Source organism: Chenopodium quinoa, unplaced genomic scaffold (genome assembly GCF_001683475.1).
Source record: "Chenopodium quinoa cultivar QQ74 unplaced genomic scaffold, ASM168347v1, whole genome shotgun sequence".
NCBI classification, from domain to species: domain Eukaryota; kingdom Viridiplantae; phylum Streptophyta; class Magnoliopsida; order Caryophyllales; family Amaranthaceae; genus Chenopodium; species Chenopodium quinoa.
The window spans coordinates 3,079,317-3,097,484 of record NW_018743405.1 but is presented as its reverse complement, the minus strand read 5'-3'; the positions used below and the strand labels follow the sequence as shown (position 1 = coordinate 3,097,484).

General features: G+C 34.4%; 1 protein-coding gene and 1 long non-coding RNA gene across 13 annotated transcripts; one reads left to right on the top strand and one right to left on the bottom strand.

Annotated features, from left to right (window-relative positions):
- The first annotated feature begins 295 nt into the window (after positions 1–295).
- LOC110738983 lies at positions 296–7,988 on the top strand. 12 transcript variants are annotated; one of them, XR_002514711.1, is made up of 6 exons: positions 296–1,254; positions 1,360–1,412; positions 2,699–3,539; positions 3,854–4,725; positions 5,611–5,978; positions 7,780–7,988. It is a non-coding gene; the product is annotated as an uncharacterized LOC110738983 (long non-coding RNA). The 12 variants fall into 12 exon arrangements; XR_002514710.1 differs by having other exon boundaries at positions 3,842–4,725; XR_002514709.1 differs by having other exon boundaries at positions 2,699–4,056; positions 4,650–4,725; positions 5,614–5,978.
- Positions 7,989–12,522: 4,534 nt separating this feature from the next.
- Positions 12,523–13,627, bottom strand: LOC110739034 (zinc finger MYM-type protein 1-like). The gene is made up of 2 exons (XM_021919487.1): positions 13,156–13,627; positions 12,523–13,064 (listed from the first exon to the last, which is right to left on the bottom strand). The coding sequence occupies exons 1-2, from the start codon at positions 13,625–13,627 to the stop codon at positions 12,523–12,525; spliced, it is 1,014 nt and encodes a 337-aa protein (XP_021775179.1).
- Between the last annotated feature and the right edge of the window lie 4,541 nt (positions 13,628–18,168).

Below are 18,168 nucleotides of genomic sequence, written 5' to 3'. Positions count from 1 at the left end.
ACAGTAACTTGTGGCGGTATTACATCAAAACCCCTGAAATTAATGGAATTTCGAAATTGCCCTTTATTCTAATACAAATTTTTGTATGTGGCTGGCCACATGGTGCGGCAAGGGTTACTTGTAGGGTGTTACTGGCTTTGTTAGGTGTTACCTGTATTCTGGGTTACTTGTATGGGTGTTACTGGTTTAAGTCAGGGTTACTTATAGGGTGTTACTGGTTACTTGTAGGTGTTACTTGTATTATGGGGTTACTTGTAGGTGTTACTTGTATTATGGGGTTACTTGTATAGGTGTTACTAGTTTTGGTCGGGGTTACTTGTAGAGGGTTACTGGTTTTGTCAGGTTACTTGTAGGTGTTACTTGTATTCTAGGGTTATTTGTATGGGTGTTATTGGTTTTGATCAGGGGTTACTTGTAGGGTATTACTGGTTTGGTATGAGATTTTGGTCTAGAGTTACTTGTAGGAGTTACTCAGAATACAAGTAACACATACAGGTAACCCCACGATACAAGTAACCTCATAATATAAGTAACACCCTACAAGTAACCCATACAAGTAACTCCTGAATACAAGTAACCCTAAAATACAAGTAACCGTGCCGCACCATATGGCTTGCCGCGCTGAAAAACCTTTGTTATTCTAATTGGTTGAAGCTTGAGTGCTTTGACTAATTGACTGCTTTCTCACCGACTTCCTCAGCTCCTTCTCTTTCCTCCTCATCTCAAAGAAAAAAAGCTCAGAATTCTAATTCAAGGATGGCGATGAGAGAGAAACCTAGAGAGAGAAAATATGCCCTCCTTCAACAATGATGGCGATGAGATCAAAACCACCGATCATCCTTGAAAAGCCATGGCGATGGGCTTTGCTTCTTCTCAGTGTTTTAATTTCATCGGTTTTAGTGACGCGGTTGCTAAGGTTCATTTATCTTTCTTGTTCTAATTGGTTCGATACTTTGATGTTCATCTCCTCGATTAGATTTTACCTTTTATATGAAGGTTGTTCTATTTATTTCTGGCTTTTCATATAGTTTCTTTTATTGAATTTGATTTCAAATGGTTTCCTAAAGCAAAGATGTTCGGAGGAATGTTCTATAAGAAACCAAGCAAGGAAGAAGCTCTGCAGCAGCTTCGATCCCACAGATTGATGTTCGGAGCATGGGTTGTTGCTATTCGGGTTACTCCTTATGTTCTTCAGTATTTTTCCAGAAAGAGGAGATTACTTTGGATCTTTGATTCAACCCCACCAAAATTAAGGTATTAGTCTCATAAGTTTTCAAGATATTGACTTTATTTGAATATTAATTTCACTATTTTACGTTATATGGGTGTTTTAGATGTTAAAAATTTAATTTTTGCAAGGAAGAAGATGGACCAAGGTTAGGTGGATTCGAGTTTGAGGTTAAGATACTCAGGTATTATTGGATGTTTGTTCTGTTTTTTTTTTTTTTTTATTTTATTTTATTTTATTTTTATATTATTTAAATCTAGAAAATTCTTCTGTGCAATACCTTCCAGTCTTCCACAGCTAGGATAGAGTGTTCTACTTTTCACATGGTCAGATGGAACAAGTATTTTTTTCTTTTTTCATCCTCTATTATAATATTTTTACGTTTCTTATTCCTATCTTTTCATTTTTATTACACTGTATTTTCAATTTTTTCACTTTTATAATTTGTATTTTTTGAATTATGAAATTATGAGTAATTCTTGAAGGTGGGTTTTGTGTGTTTGGAAGCAACTAGAATCAAGGAATTATATCAATAAATTCTACATTTTAATTTTCCTTCTATGATACTTTGTCAATTTGTGAATATTGAACTACAGGTGTTTTTGCCTTTAATTTTTAGCTTTTTCTAGGCATTATTGTTTGCTGGTATGAGACGATTATTTTTGGTTGGTTTGTATTCCTAGGTTGAGCCTAAAGCAGATGAAGTTTATGCCTATATTACTTTAACTTTAGAAAAAGAGGAAAGACTGTATGATCACTAATAGTTTAAGTACTTGTATAGTGAGTATTGAAGGGTTTAGTTTATGATGATGGTTATATACATTTGTGGATTATGGGTTGTTTGTATTTGTATTGTTGTAGCAAGATTAGTTTAAAAGTTCTGATTCAGGGTGAATGGGCCGCCAAGGCCGAAATTCCGGTTCTATGTTAAGATATTAACTGCTTCGGATACTAGCACTCATTTAGGATTCTCGGTCCATTAAGCAATTCAAGCCGATGAATGATTGCCTCCCTTGGAGGGATATATTAATTAATATTATTAATTTGGTGGGGAAGGGGGTGTTCAATTTTGATTAAGATATGAGTTTAGTGTGATTATGACTAATTTATAGTTGTAATAGGATTTAATTAGTGATGCTTGAGTTAGTTTAGATTTCTTGCGTATAGTTAATAGTATTGATAAATAGTGGCCTATGTTTGAATTTGGGTGAAAATCTTCTATTTATTTTATTACCTCTTGTTCTGCTGAGTTTGGGGTACTGTTCTAGAAAATAGGAATTATATATGTCAATGAATAAGTGAAGTTTTAATCTATTTGATTGTTGTATTAGTAGGATTTTGGATAGGTTATATGGAAATGGCTTTTAAATCCTTTATGCAGTTGCTCTAATCTGTCAGTTGCTCTAAAGTTGCTATAGTAACTCTAAAGTTTCTGTATTTCTCACTCGCTCGCCCTGCTTTGTTTTCCAGGAGGAAAAGAGGAGAAGATCGAGAGGAAGATAATCTTAGAGAAGTTCTCAAGCACTCTGCTTAAATGCTTTTGGAGCTCCAAACCTCATAATAAGTATCTCGAACTCTATGAGTGACTTCTTGCTTTTATGGATTTTTGTAGTTTTTTTTTTTTTTTTTTTTTTTTTTGGGTTGTGCTTATATGAATGTTTACTGTTTTTTTATAAGTATATATTCTCTTTTCCTTATTATGTCAAATTTGGTGATTAATTCAAATGGGTTTGGTGAATTAGTGAGTGAATTGAATGAATTAGAATGTTGATTATTGTCTTGTTGAGTTGTATCAGTTCCTAAATTTGTGGGTTGTTTAGCTCTAAGACACTGAAGTATGTTATAAGTTTTTCCTTTTTTCATTAAATTCGTTTTTTGCATTCCCCACTTTTCTAGTATTATAGATTTTGAATTTAATATGAAAAACTCTAAAAGTTTGCACATTTTCTAAAAATGTAGCAAGTCCAAACTTGTTCAACTATGTCGATTTATTTCCATCACATTTCTGTCAAACTTCCAGGATTCAACAACAAAAAGGTCTAGATAATTTCTTAATTGTAAGATTTTTATAAGAGTAAGCTAATAATTAAGTTGCTCAGTTTGGAAAATGATATTTGTATGGTGTCTGGATTACCCTGAATCATTTTATTTCAATACATGTTTTAATCAGTTTTGCAGACTGTTTGGGTCTAGGAGGGAATTGACAGTAGTCTTCATGTCGTCAGTTGCTATTGATGCGGTGAAGGACGTACTTGCAGCGAATTATATACCTGCAGCTCCTATACTTATCCTCGAAGGACCTTGGCAGCAGGTTACTGATTTCCGAATTATATTTGTGTTTTCTTATCTATCCTGAACAATGTTATCTAACATGAATGCAGTTTACTATTTATATTATTTGTTCAAAAGTGTCACAATTTTATAAGTTCTTAAGTGTTTCATTGTACCAATTTGCATGTTTATGATCGTAGTTTTTGAGGGGGTTGGGGGAGTAGGGTTAGCAAATTAGGTCATGCTGATCCTGAATATTGAGTTAAAAGGATAGCAAGACAGAATCTGACGTCTATTTCCATGTCTGAAATGAAGAAAGAAAAGCTTGAAATCTGTGTTTAGTTTTTTTTGTAGATTTCTGGGGAGTTACAGCTGCGAAGGGATTCAAGACTGTCGGTATTTATGGTGGTTTGAGGGCCCAAGGAGAGATTCCTGACCTAACTTACAAATTTTTGAACATTTAGGCTATAATATGAATGCTATAATAATTAACTCGGTTTCTTCCTTCATTGTTTCATCATGAAGATTGGTTGGGTGCTATTGTTTCTTCTTTTAAGGTTTTGTTCATTTCCTTTTTTTTTCGTTATATTTCTTGTACCTTGATTATGAACGATGCTTTAATTTCTATCTATGTAGAAATGGAGGGTAACAAATTATTTCAGAATTTTGGGGTGGTTTCGATTTAATTTGGTAAAAAAAATTGGGATTATATTCCCATGCATCATAAAGCTAGGGTTTTATTTATTTATATATTTGATTTAGATCATTCAGTATCTTATTGATTATTTTCTATATGAAGTCTGCTGGAATATCAGCTCCAACTATTGGAAGAGTCGAGAACACTCATTATTACCATCCTGGAATTGTTGCTCCTCAGTAAATTTTCAGTTTTTTTTATAAGCCCCAAATTACTATAATAATTTTGCCATGTTTTTAATAAATACGGGAAGATATAAAGCTTGCAAAATTAAACAAATTTTTCTTATGATTATAAGAAAAAGAGGGTTCTTAATTCATCTGGAACAGAGTAACAAACCTTCTTTTGATCTTATAATTTAAGTTTATATTGTAGATATTTAACCTCATGTCAAAATCACATTTTGACTATTTTTTTTTAAAAAAATAAATGATTTCTTCTTTGTCCATGAAGAGAGTACAGGGGAAATGGGGAGATTGAATGGGATCTGAAGTGAAAAGGTTAATGGCTAGCGAAAGAGCAGCATTAAGTGAGTTCTTCGATCTCCAATGCCTTCCATTTTTAGTATCCTTTTATTCTTTGGCAGGTATCTTTTTTGATCATTTATGTTTAGTCCATTTCTATGGTTTTTTTTTTTGGTGTTTATTTTGATGAATTTGAAATTTTAGATTTGGATTTTGTTTATTTATAGGTATTGTTGGAATTCTGTAGAGGGGAAAAAATGAGTTTAGTTGTGTAATTTAATCCAAAATGCTCATAGTTAAATCTGGTTCACTTTTGATTTCTTGATTATCCATGTTTATTTTGATTTGAGTTTCTCTATTTTGATGCGAGTATTAGTGAGCATTTGGGAAAACTATTACTCATACTTTATTGATCGGTAGCTAACATTAGCATTACCTTGAATTGAGAATTTGTACATGCTTATAATATGGCTGAAAATTGATATTTATGAGCTATAATAAGTGAATTTTAAGTGTTGTATGAATGTCATTAAATTTGTTAAGATAGCTTAAAATATTGGTATTTTTTAGTGTCGTAGATAACATGATTCTCTTGCGAAGCAATTTGGTAAAGTCTGGACTAAAAAATATGTTTGATTACATTGTAATTTATTTACTTTAATAGTATAGCCTCCATTGTGGATCGTTGAGTCCATTCTCGTGTATTGATGTATTTTTCTTTAGAGAGCAACTAAGTAGGAGATGAGTGGCATACGATTTCTTATAAACTATTTCATGGATGCATTTTTAGAATATACCTTACTATAAAATTATGATATTTAATTTAAAGTCTCACTAATTTTTATGGAGGAATAAGAAGCTGAATCAATCACTACAGAATTTAGTTTTTTCAGCATTATTGATATTTTTACTTATACTATTTTTGCTTTTGTTATATGTTGGGACTTCAGAAGAGGTGAAGAAGATAGTAGCTACCCAAGTTCAATGCAGGTGAAGGTTGGTCATGAAAAAGGTTGTGAGTCTACTTTACGAAGACTTGGGGGAAAGGAATTTGATATAGTTCATGAAGCAGCTCAAATAAAAGTAATACACATCATTCAATAGAGTATTAGAGAACTTAAACTACTTTAATTTGTCATATTATTCAACCTACAAACTAAACTTATTTAGAAATCACATGACCTGATGTTAAGCTATATTAGAATTCAAAACTGATCTAACCCAAATAAAAAATCATTTTGGCATATACTTGGTTTCATGATTACTACAGATTTACCCAGTAGGATTGGGAGGGATACCATTTGTCATAATGTCAGAGGTGAACTTTCTTCTCTTCTTGGTTTCTCCAATTCCTATATTTGTTTCTTAAAATTATTATAACAGAATACTAATAAATGGTGTTAATTTCATCACACTATTAGTACTTATATTCAATTGTTTTAGGGATATTGGGTTCTTAATGGTATAAGGGATTGCGTCTTTCTAGGTTAGTGAATTGTATTGTTCTACTTTGATGATTGATGAGTGAGATTATTTGTATGGAAAGGCACTACTACCACCAATGCTGGAAAGTCCAATTTTGCATTATTAGTGATGGGGGTAGGTGTGAGGGTGATGCTATTTGAGTGTGACCATGTTGTTAGTGTGTTTAGTTGATGATGCTTAATGAATTTGATTCACATTTAGGGTGCGTTTGGTTCGCTGGTTTCAGGAAAGGGAATGGGAATCATTCCCTTTCAACCTGTTTGTTTGCCACTTTTTCCCTCAATCATTCCCCCATTTCATTTTTCAAAATACCCCAAAACCCCTCTTCCCCATTCCCCACCCCCCCCCCCACTTTCCCATTCCATTCCCCACCCACCCTAACCCTAACCCTAACACTAACACCCATATACGTCGGTGGTGGTCGGACGGCGACTTTCGGCGAGCACCGGGGAGTGGTCGGGGAGGCTCGGCGAGCACCGGGGAGTGGTCGGCGATGTGGTGCTGTGGTGGAGGAGGGAGATCGAGCGTTGGGGAGGGGGGCTGGAGCATCGGGGAGGGAGTTCGAGGTGGTGCTGTGGTCGGTGGTGGTCAGCGACCGTCGGCGAGGGGGGCTGGAGGGTCAGCGAGGGGTCAGCGACCGTCGGCGAGGGGGGCGCGACTGTCGGCGAGGGAGTTCGAGCATCGGGGAGGGGGGCTGGAGCATCAGGGAGGGAGTTCGACGGTCGGCGATGGGGGCTGGATGGTCGGCGACGGTCGTCGACGGTCAGGGATGGGTCGGCGACGGTTGGCGGAGTTCTGTGAGGGTTCGGCGGCGGTCGGAGCTGCGCTGTGGTGGTGGTGCTGTGGTGGAGGGAATGATTCCCTGGTTTTTGTAACAAACAACCTTCCAAATTTTCCACTTTGCCATTCCATTCCATTTCATTCACGTTGTTCATTTCATTCCGATTCTCTTCTGTGAACCAAACGGCCCCTTAGCATATTTCCTCACCTACATGTACCCTTTTAAAGAATTTAGAAGAAAGAATGTTGGATATGAGTCATAGTCTTTTTATATTCAATGGAATATAGCTATTTTTTTTTTTAGCTTTGTCCTGTTTGCTATTCAATTGTTTTGTATCTGTAGTAGGGGTCTCTTATGGATATGATATTGAATGACGTTAGCTTTGTCTATTTTGCTTGACATATGAATGTGGAAGGTACATTTGTATTTGTATTTTGATTGAAATATGTTGCTATGTCTTATAAACCTATTGTATATATGCTGAATTTATTGTAATGTAGTGGGGTGTGGTTTTGCAGATGCATGCATAAAGTTTGCTTAGATTTTTTTAATTTTTTTTATGGGTTTAGTAAGCCATTGTTTGTTTATGCAGGTAAGCCATAGTAAGGCATAATAATGTTGTGTGTGCCTAATTAATGCCCATTTCAAGATGAACTAACAAAACTATTTCAAAACTTAGTTCAATCAGCCTGCTCGTAAAACTAGAAGAAGAAACTAGAAGAAGAATACTTAAGTTTTCTTGCAATTTAAGTGTCTAATATATTGTGTATGTGATCTTTGTGACCGTGTCTCATTCCTGCTCCCCTTCCAATGAAAGGATTAATAATCAATGTGTTATGTTTGCATTTTTCAGCTCATCAAAAGACGGTCGAGGTCTAGGCCGAGTATCTGCTGGTGGAAACAATTGATTGGTTTTGTTGGGTGTTAAACTTTTAATAATAAATTATGGGTACTGGATAATTTTTGCCACTTTATTTTTATTTTTTGTGAAGATAAGTAGGCAATCCATTTCAGTGTTTTAGCTTAAGATAGCTTTAAAATGTCCTTGAATAGTTTCTTGCATTTGATGTTACTCAAATGACAATTCTAAGAATTTAACATTAATCGTAATTAGTAGCTATGTCATTCCATTTGTATGAATGTGCATTTGCAATTTCATTATGTGCGAACACATTTTTCTATATAGGAACAGATGGATTGCCCAAATAGCATAAATATAACCAACCAGCAAACAAATTAATTAACCATACAAACCATGTAACTTCAATTTTTTTTATTTGTTCATTGTTTTGTTGGATGAATCTTAACGTTTGTATGCTAAGAACATTATGTAGAAGAGTATGATAATCAAGGGTCATTGTACTACCCTCGGCTTCTTATTGATGCTTAAGAGTTCTTACAAGTTATCTCGATATTTGTTCACTTTTTCTTGGGGCAATTATAAACTGATTGGTGTTTGATGAAAGCATGTAGTTGCAAAATTGTTAAAGCATGTAGTTGCAAAATTGTTACTTTTTCTCCATAACAAGTAGACTAAGGAGATGAAAGAGAGCCTGTTCTCATTGACTGAACTTAGCTGAGCTGAACTGAACTGAATTTTTTATAAGAGAAAGAAATTAGGAGCGGATCTGAACTGATTGAACTGAGCTGAATTGAACCGAGCTGAATTGAACTAAACTGAACTGAGCTAAACTGAACTGAACTTAATTTCAACGTATGAGAACAGACCCTTCGAGTGTCATTAAGGAGAAGATGGCGCTACATTTTAAAGTAGTCAAAATTACAAAAAGACAAGTGAAATAACGAGAAAGCTAAAGGAAGGGAAAAAAAAAGAGATAGCAAGATAGGGGGACTAGATTTTGACAACTATATTTGGACACACTTTTTTTGAATAATTAGTAAATATTATTTTAAACAGCGTGATTTCGTGACAATTGAGGCATCTAATTGATTAACACTTTTAGAATAAGAGTGCGTTCTATTCACTTGATTTTTACTTCTATGAAGTTATCTGATTTTATCTGAACTTATTAACCCTTATTAGAACTTATTTTAGTAATAAATTGAACTTGGGTAGCCCTGATAAAATCTTATCACAACTCATTTGAACTTATTTTTTCTAAATTTATCTTATCTAAACCTATTAACCCTTATATGAACTTATTCTTCCTGAAATGAGTGAAAATAAGGTCAATAGAACAAGGCCTAAAATTTTCAACATTATGATAAAAAATCATGTTAGATTCATGTCTAAATGTTTTTTTTTATTTTTTTTTATGTTAATACAATCATACTTATAGAAAACTTTAGGAAGATAAAGGGTAACAAATAGGTAAGGGGAGAAGGAGTGGAGGAGACTCGAGAGAGGAGAGAAAAAGAGAGGAAGAAATAGGAGGAGATGGAGAGAAAAAAAAGAGGGGGGGATGGGGAAGGAAGAGAGGGGTAGAGAGAAAAAAAGAGAGGGAACCAGGAATGAAAAGTGATGGAAGAGAGAGAGAAATGGGTTGGGAAATAAAAAGAGGCCAAGAGAAAGATAAAGAATAGATATATAGACCAAAAGACAATGTCAAAAGAGAGAGAAAGATAGAGGGGGGTTGAGAGATGAAGGTGCTTAAGAGAGAGAAGGCAAGGTCATGAGAAGGGGAGATGGGCTAAAAGAGAAACGTGCTATGAAAGAGAGAAAAGGTAAAATAAAATAAAAGAGAAAAGGCAGGACATGAGCTAAGAGTAAATTAAAGAACATGTTAGGGGATAGACAGAGAAGGGTTGGGGGAGAAGAGCCATGAGATGGGAGAGAGGAGCCAAGAGATTGGAAAAGAGGATTTAGGAGAAAGAGAGAATAAGAAAGAGGAGTTGGGAAAAAGAGAGTGAGATAACGAGGGCCAAGAGAGATAGAGGAGGTCGATAGACCGAATAAAGTTAGAGTGCTAATTAGAGATAAGGGGATATGAGTAAGGGAGAGAGAGAGAGACAGAGAGAGGCCAGAAGAAAGAGGGAGATAAAGAAAAGCTAAGATAGAGGGCTCAGGAGAGAGAGAAAGAAAGATTGATATGGGAGGAGGGGAAGGAGGCAAGAAAGTACAACCTATAGTTTTAAAAGCCTATTTTTTTTTTTAAATGGAATAAGGACAAGAAGAATTATGATAGAAGAAAGATAGGGAGAAAGAGTTTGGGGCATTAAAGGAAGGGAGAAATGTGAGCAAGTGAACCTTTAATTTCAAACTCATTAAAAAAAAAAGAACGGAGATATAAAGTCAGAAAGGAGATAAATGTGTGTGTGTGTGTGTGAGAGAGAGAGAGAGAGAGAGAGAGAGAGAGAGAGAGAGAGAGAGAGAGAGAGAGAGAGAGAGAGAGAGAGAGAGAGAGAGGGAGGTTATTAATTAGTACTATTAAAAGGAATAAAGTAGTTATATGAGAAAGAAAACGCATTATCATGCATTTCATGTTTATACATACACAATAGTACTCTTAAATACTTATTTAATCAATTAACCAAATTAGAATTCAACTTACTCTATTATATAAAGTCCTTATTGCTATTTCTAAAAACACAAGAACATCCAATTTATGGTAATGAGAAAACAAATTTGAAGATAAAAATTAATTACGCGAATAAAAATTAGAATTATTATAAACTTATTAATTAAATTTATATAAACTTATATCAAGAATTAGTGATTGTTTTAAACTCTCAAAATCCGATGAATCGAGCCGCATCCGATCCAAAATTTATGAATATTCGATCAAAAAAATATTGGATATTCAAGATCACACACGATTAACATTAACAATACAACAAATTATTTTTACAAAACATTAAATCAAGTCCCCTAATCAGCATGTTAATAACACCCCAAACTATAAAACACGATCTCAGTTACAAAGCTTACATATTTTAGTGTCAGGGGACGCACGCATACGTGCGTGCTCCAACGACTAGCGTATTAAATTATTAGATCTACATTTTGTTGTCTTGCTGTGCTTATTATGAACCAATGTAATGTAATATCTATGACCCGAGTATTTTGCCTAGGCCTAGATTCTTCTATGAAATTTGGGGAAGGAAACACCAAACGGTGTAGCTAATTATAAATCTATAAATAACTCATTGTCACATCATGTAGCCAATATAGTATTTTATTGCATTACTTCTAATATCTCTATAATCTAATATGTCTATATATGTGTCTTTGGTTGAATCCTCTTATCTTTTTCCTAATAGAAGTGAGCAGGAAAAAATTCTGTTTTAAACTTTTTTATTAATTTCATATACTCCCTCTGTCCCAAATTACTCGCAACTATTTAACTTTTTGCAATATTCACACATCTCATTTTGACCATCTTTTCTAGCTATTATATGAAAGTCAATATAATTATGTAAGATGCTGTTGGGTTTATTTTAATGTATATTTTCTTAATATAATCTTTTTATAACTTATTAAAATATATAATAAAAGATATCAACAGTCAAACATTTGCATCGACAAACGTGTCCAGTCAAAATGTTGCAAGTAAAATGAGACAGAGGGAGTAACAATTAGGCTAATGCTTTTGCTTGTATTTGATTTTTTGTTGCTACACATGAAAGGTAATATGTCTAAATTTTCAATACAGCGAAGTCAACTTTCAGAATATGAACGACTTTGATTTGAGAAATTGGAAAAGAATGTAGAACGGATGAAGACTAAAGGTGGTGCAGGAGCTGAACTCTTTTCTAACAAGATTTTGCAAGAAAAAACTCGTTGTCTAGATGTTCAAAATGGAAAGTTCAATGAACTAGTGGAAGACAAGGATGAAGAGTCAACGTCTGAATATGATGGGCTTGCTGAAGAAGATCAAACCCCTAGTGACATGGGAACTGAAAATATCAGTTGCCAAAAAAGTAAGGTAAAACCTTAAGAAAAATTCTGACTTAATACTGCACATATGGTTTTTTTCCCTTAATTTAATATTTATGCCTTTCAATGTGTACTCCACATATATATATATATATATATATATATATATATATTATATGTATGTATATATATATATATATATATATATGTATAGCTCAGGCATAAACGATGGGTGAATTTTCGAGGAAAAATAATCCTACACGAAAGCATCACCAAGCCCTACAAAATTGTGTTCAGAAGGATCAAGAACAATATAACCAGAAGAAATAACCCACATTGAATAATCCTGAGAAAGAGCAACAAGGTTTTATATCAGAAAAAAGGCAGAAAAAGAGGTCATTCTGTTCTCCGGGGTCCACGTCAGTGTATCTTGAAAACCGAAAAAAGCAATTAGAAAACAATAATGACATGGTTGCAGCAAATAAAACTCATACAACCATATTAAGAGATGAAAATTGCAATGATTTGGAGCAAGTCAATGATGACTTTAACTATGTTGATTATCAGTGGCGGATTCAGGATTTTCAATTCGAGGGGACAAAATGCTTAACTTACAAATAGCTTAACAAAAAATAAAAACAAAAAAAAAACTCAAACACACAAATTAGTTAATACTTAATATTAAAATTTCAAAATAAAAAACATACTTAGTCATACAATTCAAATGATGAAAAAAATTACATAAACATTACATTAAAATTACACTTTCATCCTTCGAGTCTTCATATTTTGGAAGCGATCAACAATTTTTTCATCGAAAACTCTTAGGAAGACATCCTTCTCAATAAAAGTGACCAAACAATCATTCATAAGTTGATCACCCATGCTATTTCGCAACTTATTTTTGACACATGTCATTGCATCTTTAAGAGTTAAAGCGGTAGTATTACCAACATGAACAATGCCTAAAAATCGCTCCATTACCTTTCCACTATCTCTATTAACAAAGCGCAAAACAAGAGCTAGTTGTTCTTTTTGGGACACATCACTTGACTCATCGGCTAATATGGCAAAGTAATCATCACCAACTTCTTCTATTATGCACCTAGTTGTTTCTTTGGCACAACAATTAATAATGTCCTTTTGAATAGAAGGGGAAATCATTTGACAATTTTTAGGTGCTTTTTCAAGAGTATGTTGTCTTACTTCCTCAACCTTTTCTCCTAACCATTTCAAAAGCTCAAGGAAATTACCCCTATTATATGACTCCCCGCTTTCATCATGTCCACGAAATGCCAAACCTTGCCCCAAAAGAAACCTTAAACAAGTTAAAGATGCATTCAAGCGGATAAAATATTCACTTTTAATCACCTCACTTGCATTGTCAAACACATTCAAGATTGATTTTTTTTTTTCCATCTCTTAAATTCACATATTTCTCATAAGCAAGATTATGAGCACTGTTAATTCCATCAACATGCTTCTCAAATCTTTCCGGTTTATTCCATGCCCTAAACCCTCCATCAACAAATGCATCACCCCCCGAATAACTATCAACTTCATTCTTGAACAAGTAACATACAAAACAAAATGCAACATCTTTTTCAATACTATACTCAAGCCAATCCCATTTCTTGAACCAATGAACACTAAAGCGACGTAAACCAGACACTTGTCTTTGAGGAAAGTCATGAGTTTTTGGTTGGCAAGGTTTTTTAAGAATATAACCCCCCCTAACTGCATTTCGTTCATTTGCGGGGTAATCCATTATGTTTATTCTTTTTCCCGGATCATGAGGAAGAAGTTCAACATCGTATACCAAATTTTCCTCCAATGGTACATTACAAGTACTTGAACCACCCATTTCCATATCATCTTCTTGACTTTGAGGGGGCTTAATGAAGGGGAGTTATTTGACTCATTTTCATGGAGTTTCTTTCTTTTAGACAAGAATTGTCGAAGATCGGGTTGTTTTCTAGTAGCCTTGGATTTGTTTGAATTAGGTGAATCATTTGACATTTCCTAATTACATTAAAAAATATATATCAATTATTCAATTTCGGAATTTCCACAATTCACATCATTGCATAAATGCATACTATAAAACCTAACATTAAAATTGCAATTAAAATTAAAATTCAACAAATATTGCAATTAAAATTAAAATAATTCAACAAAAGTCTGGAAATTAGGGTTAACAATTGGTGAATTGGGGATTTCAAATTAACAAATTGGGAATTTCGAAATTCGAATTAGGGTTAGCAACTTAGCAAGACATACCATAAGTTTAGCAGCGACTCAGCGAGTGGTGAGGAACCCAGGGGCCAAGGCGGACAGCCGGACAGGCGGTGGTCGGTGGAGCAGCGAGCCAGTGACGCCTGACGCACTCACGCACGCACCTGCAGCGAAGACTGAAGATGGAGCACAGCCCGACAGCCGCACAGGAGCAGCGACGCACCACACACGCACGAAGCCTCGACGGTCACCGGTTGGTGGAATGGTGGAGCAGCGACGCAGTGGACTAGTGGAGTAGTGGTAATGGCGAATTGGAGTGAAGATTGAAATGGAGCAGCTGTGCGATTTGTTTTGCTTTTTTTTTTTTTTTTTTAATTTTTTTTTTAAAATTGGAGGGACAGCTGTCCCCCCATGTCACTTAATTGGGTCCGCCCCTGTTGATTATCAATTGGAAATGGAGGTACAAGCTGAATATGGAAAGGAGGGTAAGTCAATTAATATTTTGAAGTTACTCTTTTTTTGAATTAGTAATGAATATTTCAGCTTATTAGCATAGTAAATAGATACATTAACTAATACTTGAACAAATATAGAGGCTAAAAAGAAGAAGCATCTTCAACTACATCAAGTTCGTGATAATAACTCAAATGCTTCTTTAAAAATGCGATTACAAAGGAATGAAATGATTGCAACAGATCATGATAGAACAAATACAATACAAATAAGATGGGATGAAACTGAATATGATCTACAGATGAATGACAATGACAATGACAATGGTGTTGGTTCTGAATTGGAATTAGAGGAAGGAAGGTATGAGAAGGAAGGTATGTTGTTATTTACTCTCAAATTACTCTAGTTTTTAGTCATGTATAAATACTATAGCTTATTATCATATTAAATAAATTACTTGAACTAATACGTTAACTAAAATAGAGGCTAAAAAGAAGAAGCATTGAGGGCCAACAAAGATTACAAAGGTTCATGCTCGCACACGAGAGGAGCGCCAAGTTATTATTTTGAACTCATTTGGCCAACCAATTGGACCTACAAAGGAAATTGTTGATGAATTTAAGTTCTTCTTTGGCCGCTTAACTACACTGATTTTTGAAATCTGCCCACTCATAATAAGATATGGGAGTATGTTTTGGTATGTTATATTATTTACTTTGCATAAATTAGGTTCATATATCTTGAAATATTATGAGTTAGTCCATTGGTTTCAGACTTCCATTTCTTACTAATGTGTCCTGTTTTTATTATTATAGGAAAAGTACATGGTTCCTGAAGCGAGAAAAGATGTGTAATGGAGACTATTAATACAAGTTGGCGTAACTATAAATGCAGATTCAAGAAGAATCAATTTCTAAGTATGACACTAATGAGCTAAGATGGGTGCACAAACCAGACACTATTTAACTGATGAGCAAAAGTCGGGTTCAACTTTTTGGAAAAGGAGTGACGAAGACTGATATAAAAAAAGGCATAAAAATGCAAGTTGTATTATTCTAGAAGAGTTCTTAGTATTAGGCATATTATTGATGTATATCTTTTGTATATATTTAGGCTTGTATACCTGTCTTTCCTTAATTAGTTTTAACCTAATATGCATGTATATATTAAAGGGGCCGCAAGGTTTCACTCAAGAAATCACAGAAGAGAACAAACTCTCATTTCTTCATTCTTGATTCTAGCATGGTATCAGAGCAGGTTGCTCTATAAGACGATTTTTTTTTCTCTGATTTTTTTTTCTCTTCTACAATTTTTTTTAATTGTTAACAATGGGCGAGAATAAGGGTATTGATACTTCTTCTCCTTATTATTTACACCCCGCATCGAACACTGATCGTATTATCTCTCCGATCGTCTTGCGTGGTGCGAATTACAGCGAATGGGCTAAAATTAGAGAGTATAAAATTAGAGTTGGTACAACAACTTGCACCAAGAATTGGATCTGTCATTATGTCCCAACTTCAAGAAGCTAATCCAGAAGTAAATCTTGTCATTCCTGAATTTTTGAGTCCAATAATTCCTAGGGATGCATCTTCTACACCGCATAATGGTCAATCTTCTGGTGAGACTGTTGTTGGGAATGTGAATCAGGTATGCATTATCTTGTTGCCATTGTGTTAAATCTTAGACTTGATATATCAATCTTAGTCATCCAATTATCACCATTGTAGATTGCTTATATTACGGATGGATAGTATAATACTAAGTCTAATAGTTAACTGATTTATGAAATGATGAGTAAATTTCACTAAAATTAGGCTGTCACAAAAACCTGAAGTAGCTAGAACTCATACTAGTATGGTAACTAGACTTCCGTACTACTTACTCTTAAGAGGATTTCCCCTATCTTAGCTTTGTTTCCTACCCATCCCAAACAAGTCTAATAATTGTAGACACCTAAAAATGTCTCCCCAAAACAAAACCCAATGATGAACAACCTTTCACTGTCATTATTGGTTGAGTTCAGTATTTAATCCCGAGAATGATTTTAAAATCGTATTTAATAAAATTCAATTTTTGAATAGTCCATGGATCAGTCTTGATGTTTAATCAAAGCATAGTTTTTTTTTTTTTTTTTTTTTTTTTTTTTTTTTTTTTTTTTTTTTTTTTTAATTTCAGCGCAAACCTTTTTATTTTATTTTTGATTTCATCCCAAACCTTTTTATTTTATTTTATTATTTTGGCCCAAACCTTTTATTTTATTAATTATTTTGTTTTAGCCCAATTAATAATAACAAATCAGAAATGGCCCAAAATTGGCACTTAAAAATGGTGAAAGAAATTAGGGTTAAAAAATAAATTTAGACGGAAAAACAGACTACAGGCTCCCGCGTCACGACAGTTGTCCACCGTGTCATGGGAATTTACCCCGTCTGACGGTGCGATTCTCCGTGACACGTTGTCTCTGTTGTGACACGGGGCAATTCCAAGTCCTTTCCGCATAAACCCTTCACGCGTTTTATTCCCCGTACCCTAAATACTTCCCGCGTCACACAGTTGTCCACCGTGTCACGGGAATTTTCCCCGTCTGACGGTGTCAGGAACCATGTCACGGTGCCCTCTGTCGTGTCGCAGTGCAATTTTTAAGGGATTTTATCTTTTTAGGGTTCCGTGTGTTCTCTCAACACATTTTTTCTATAAATACCCTTTTCATTTCTAATGTACGGGGCATGAATTAATTCTCTCTTTTTCTCTCCTCTATGCTCTAGACTAAACACTAGCCTACCATTTTTCTTTCGAAATTCCCTCTTCAAGCACTCCAAGGAGTCCATAGTTTACTCGTGGTTCTGTCCTTAAGCCAAGGCGTGAAAGGTAGAACTGTTTGAGGGTTTGGTCCCAATTCAACTCTATTTAATTTAATTTAATTTAATTTTATTATTGTTTTATTATTATTTCCTTGAAGTTACTAACTCGTTTATTATTTTATAGTTGCAAGCAAACAGAATCAAAGTAAGAATTATGTTCCTTTTATTTCTATTATTTTTCTAATGATGTTATATTGTTGGATTTATTGTTATATTGCTTCCAATATTAATGATAATTCTATTATTATTTATTGATCACCGTATTGCATGTTTAAAGGGAATATGTAATTGAAAATCACGCCTAATAAGATAATTTGGACAACCGATTTAGGTTCCTTTTTAATCTTGTTATTAATTAAAGTGATCACAATATTTTAGAATTATGTGTTGCATTAATATTTGACCAATTTAGCCTAATAATAGTTTAGAGAAAATTGAATACTTTGTTTGTATGCCTTTGAGATCACATGAATGCTTTTCACTAAAAGAATCGAGTAGAGGCCAATACGGGCGAATGTGACTCCATGACTCACTTCGTACCATTATCCCCGATCCTCCTTTCGTGGTTCAGAACCATATGGAGTTAGTAATCTCATGGATTATGATTAGGGTGTAACCTTCACGGGTCAATCAATGTTGCCTTCATTGTCCCTTGTTCGTGGTTGCCTTTAATGATCCATGAACGGTTTACAAGTTCCTAAAAACTTGTTGGCGGCTCCCTACTTTCTTTGTCCCTAACCGTATACGTCAATTCCTACTTCCTAAGAGTGCCAAGCATATTCACACATGCTTTAACGTAGGCGCACTTCAAACGACGCCTACAATAATATATTATAATAATAACAAAATATTT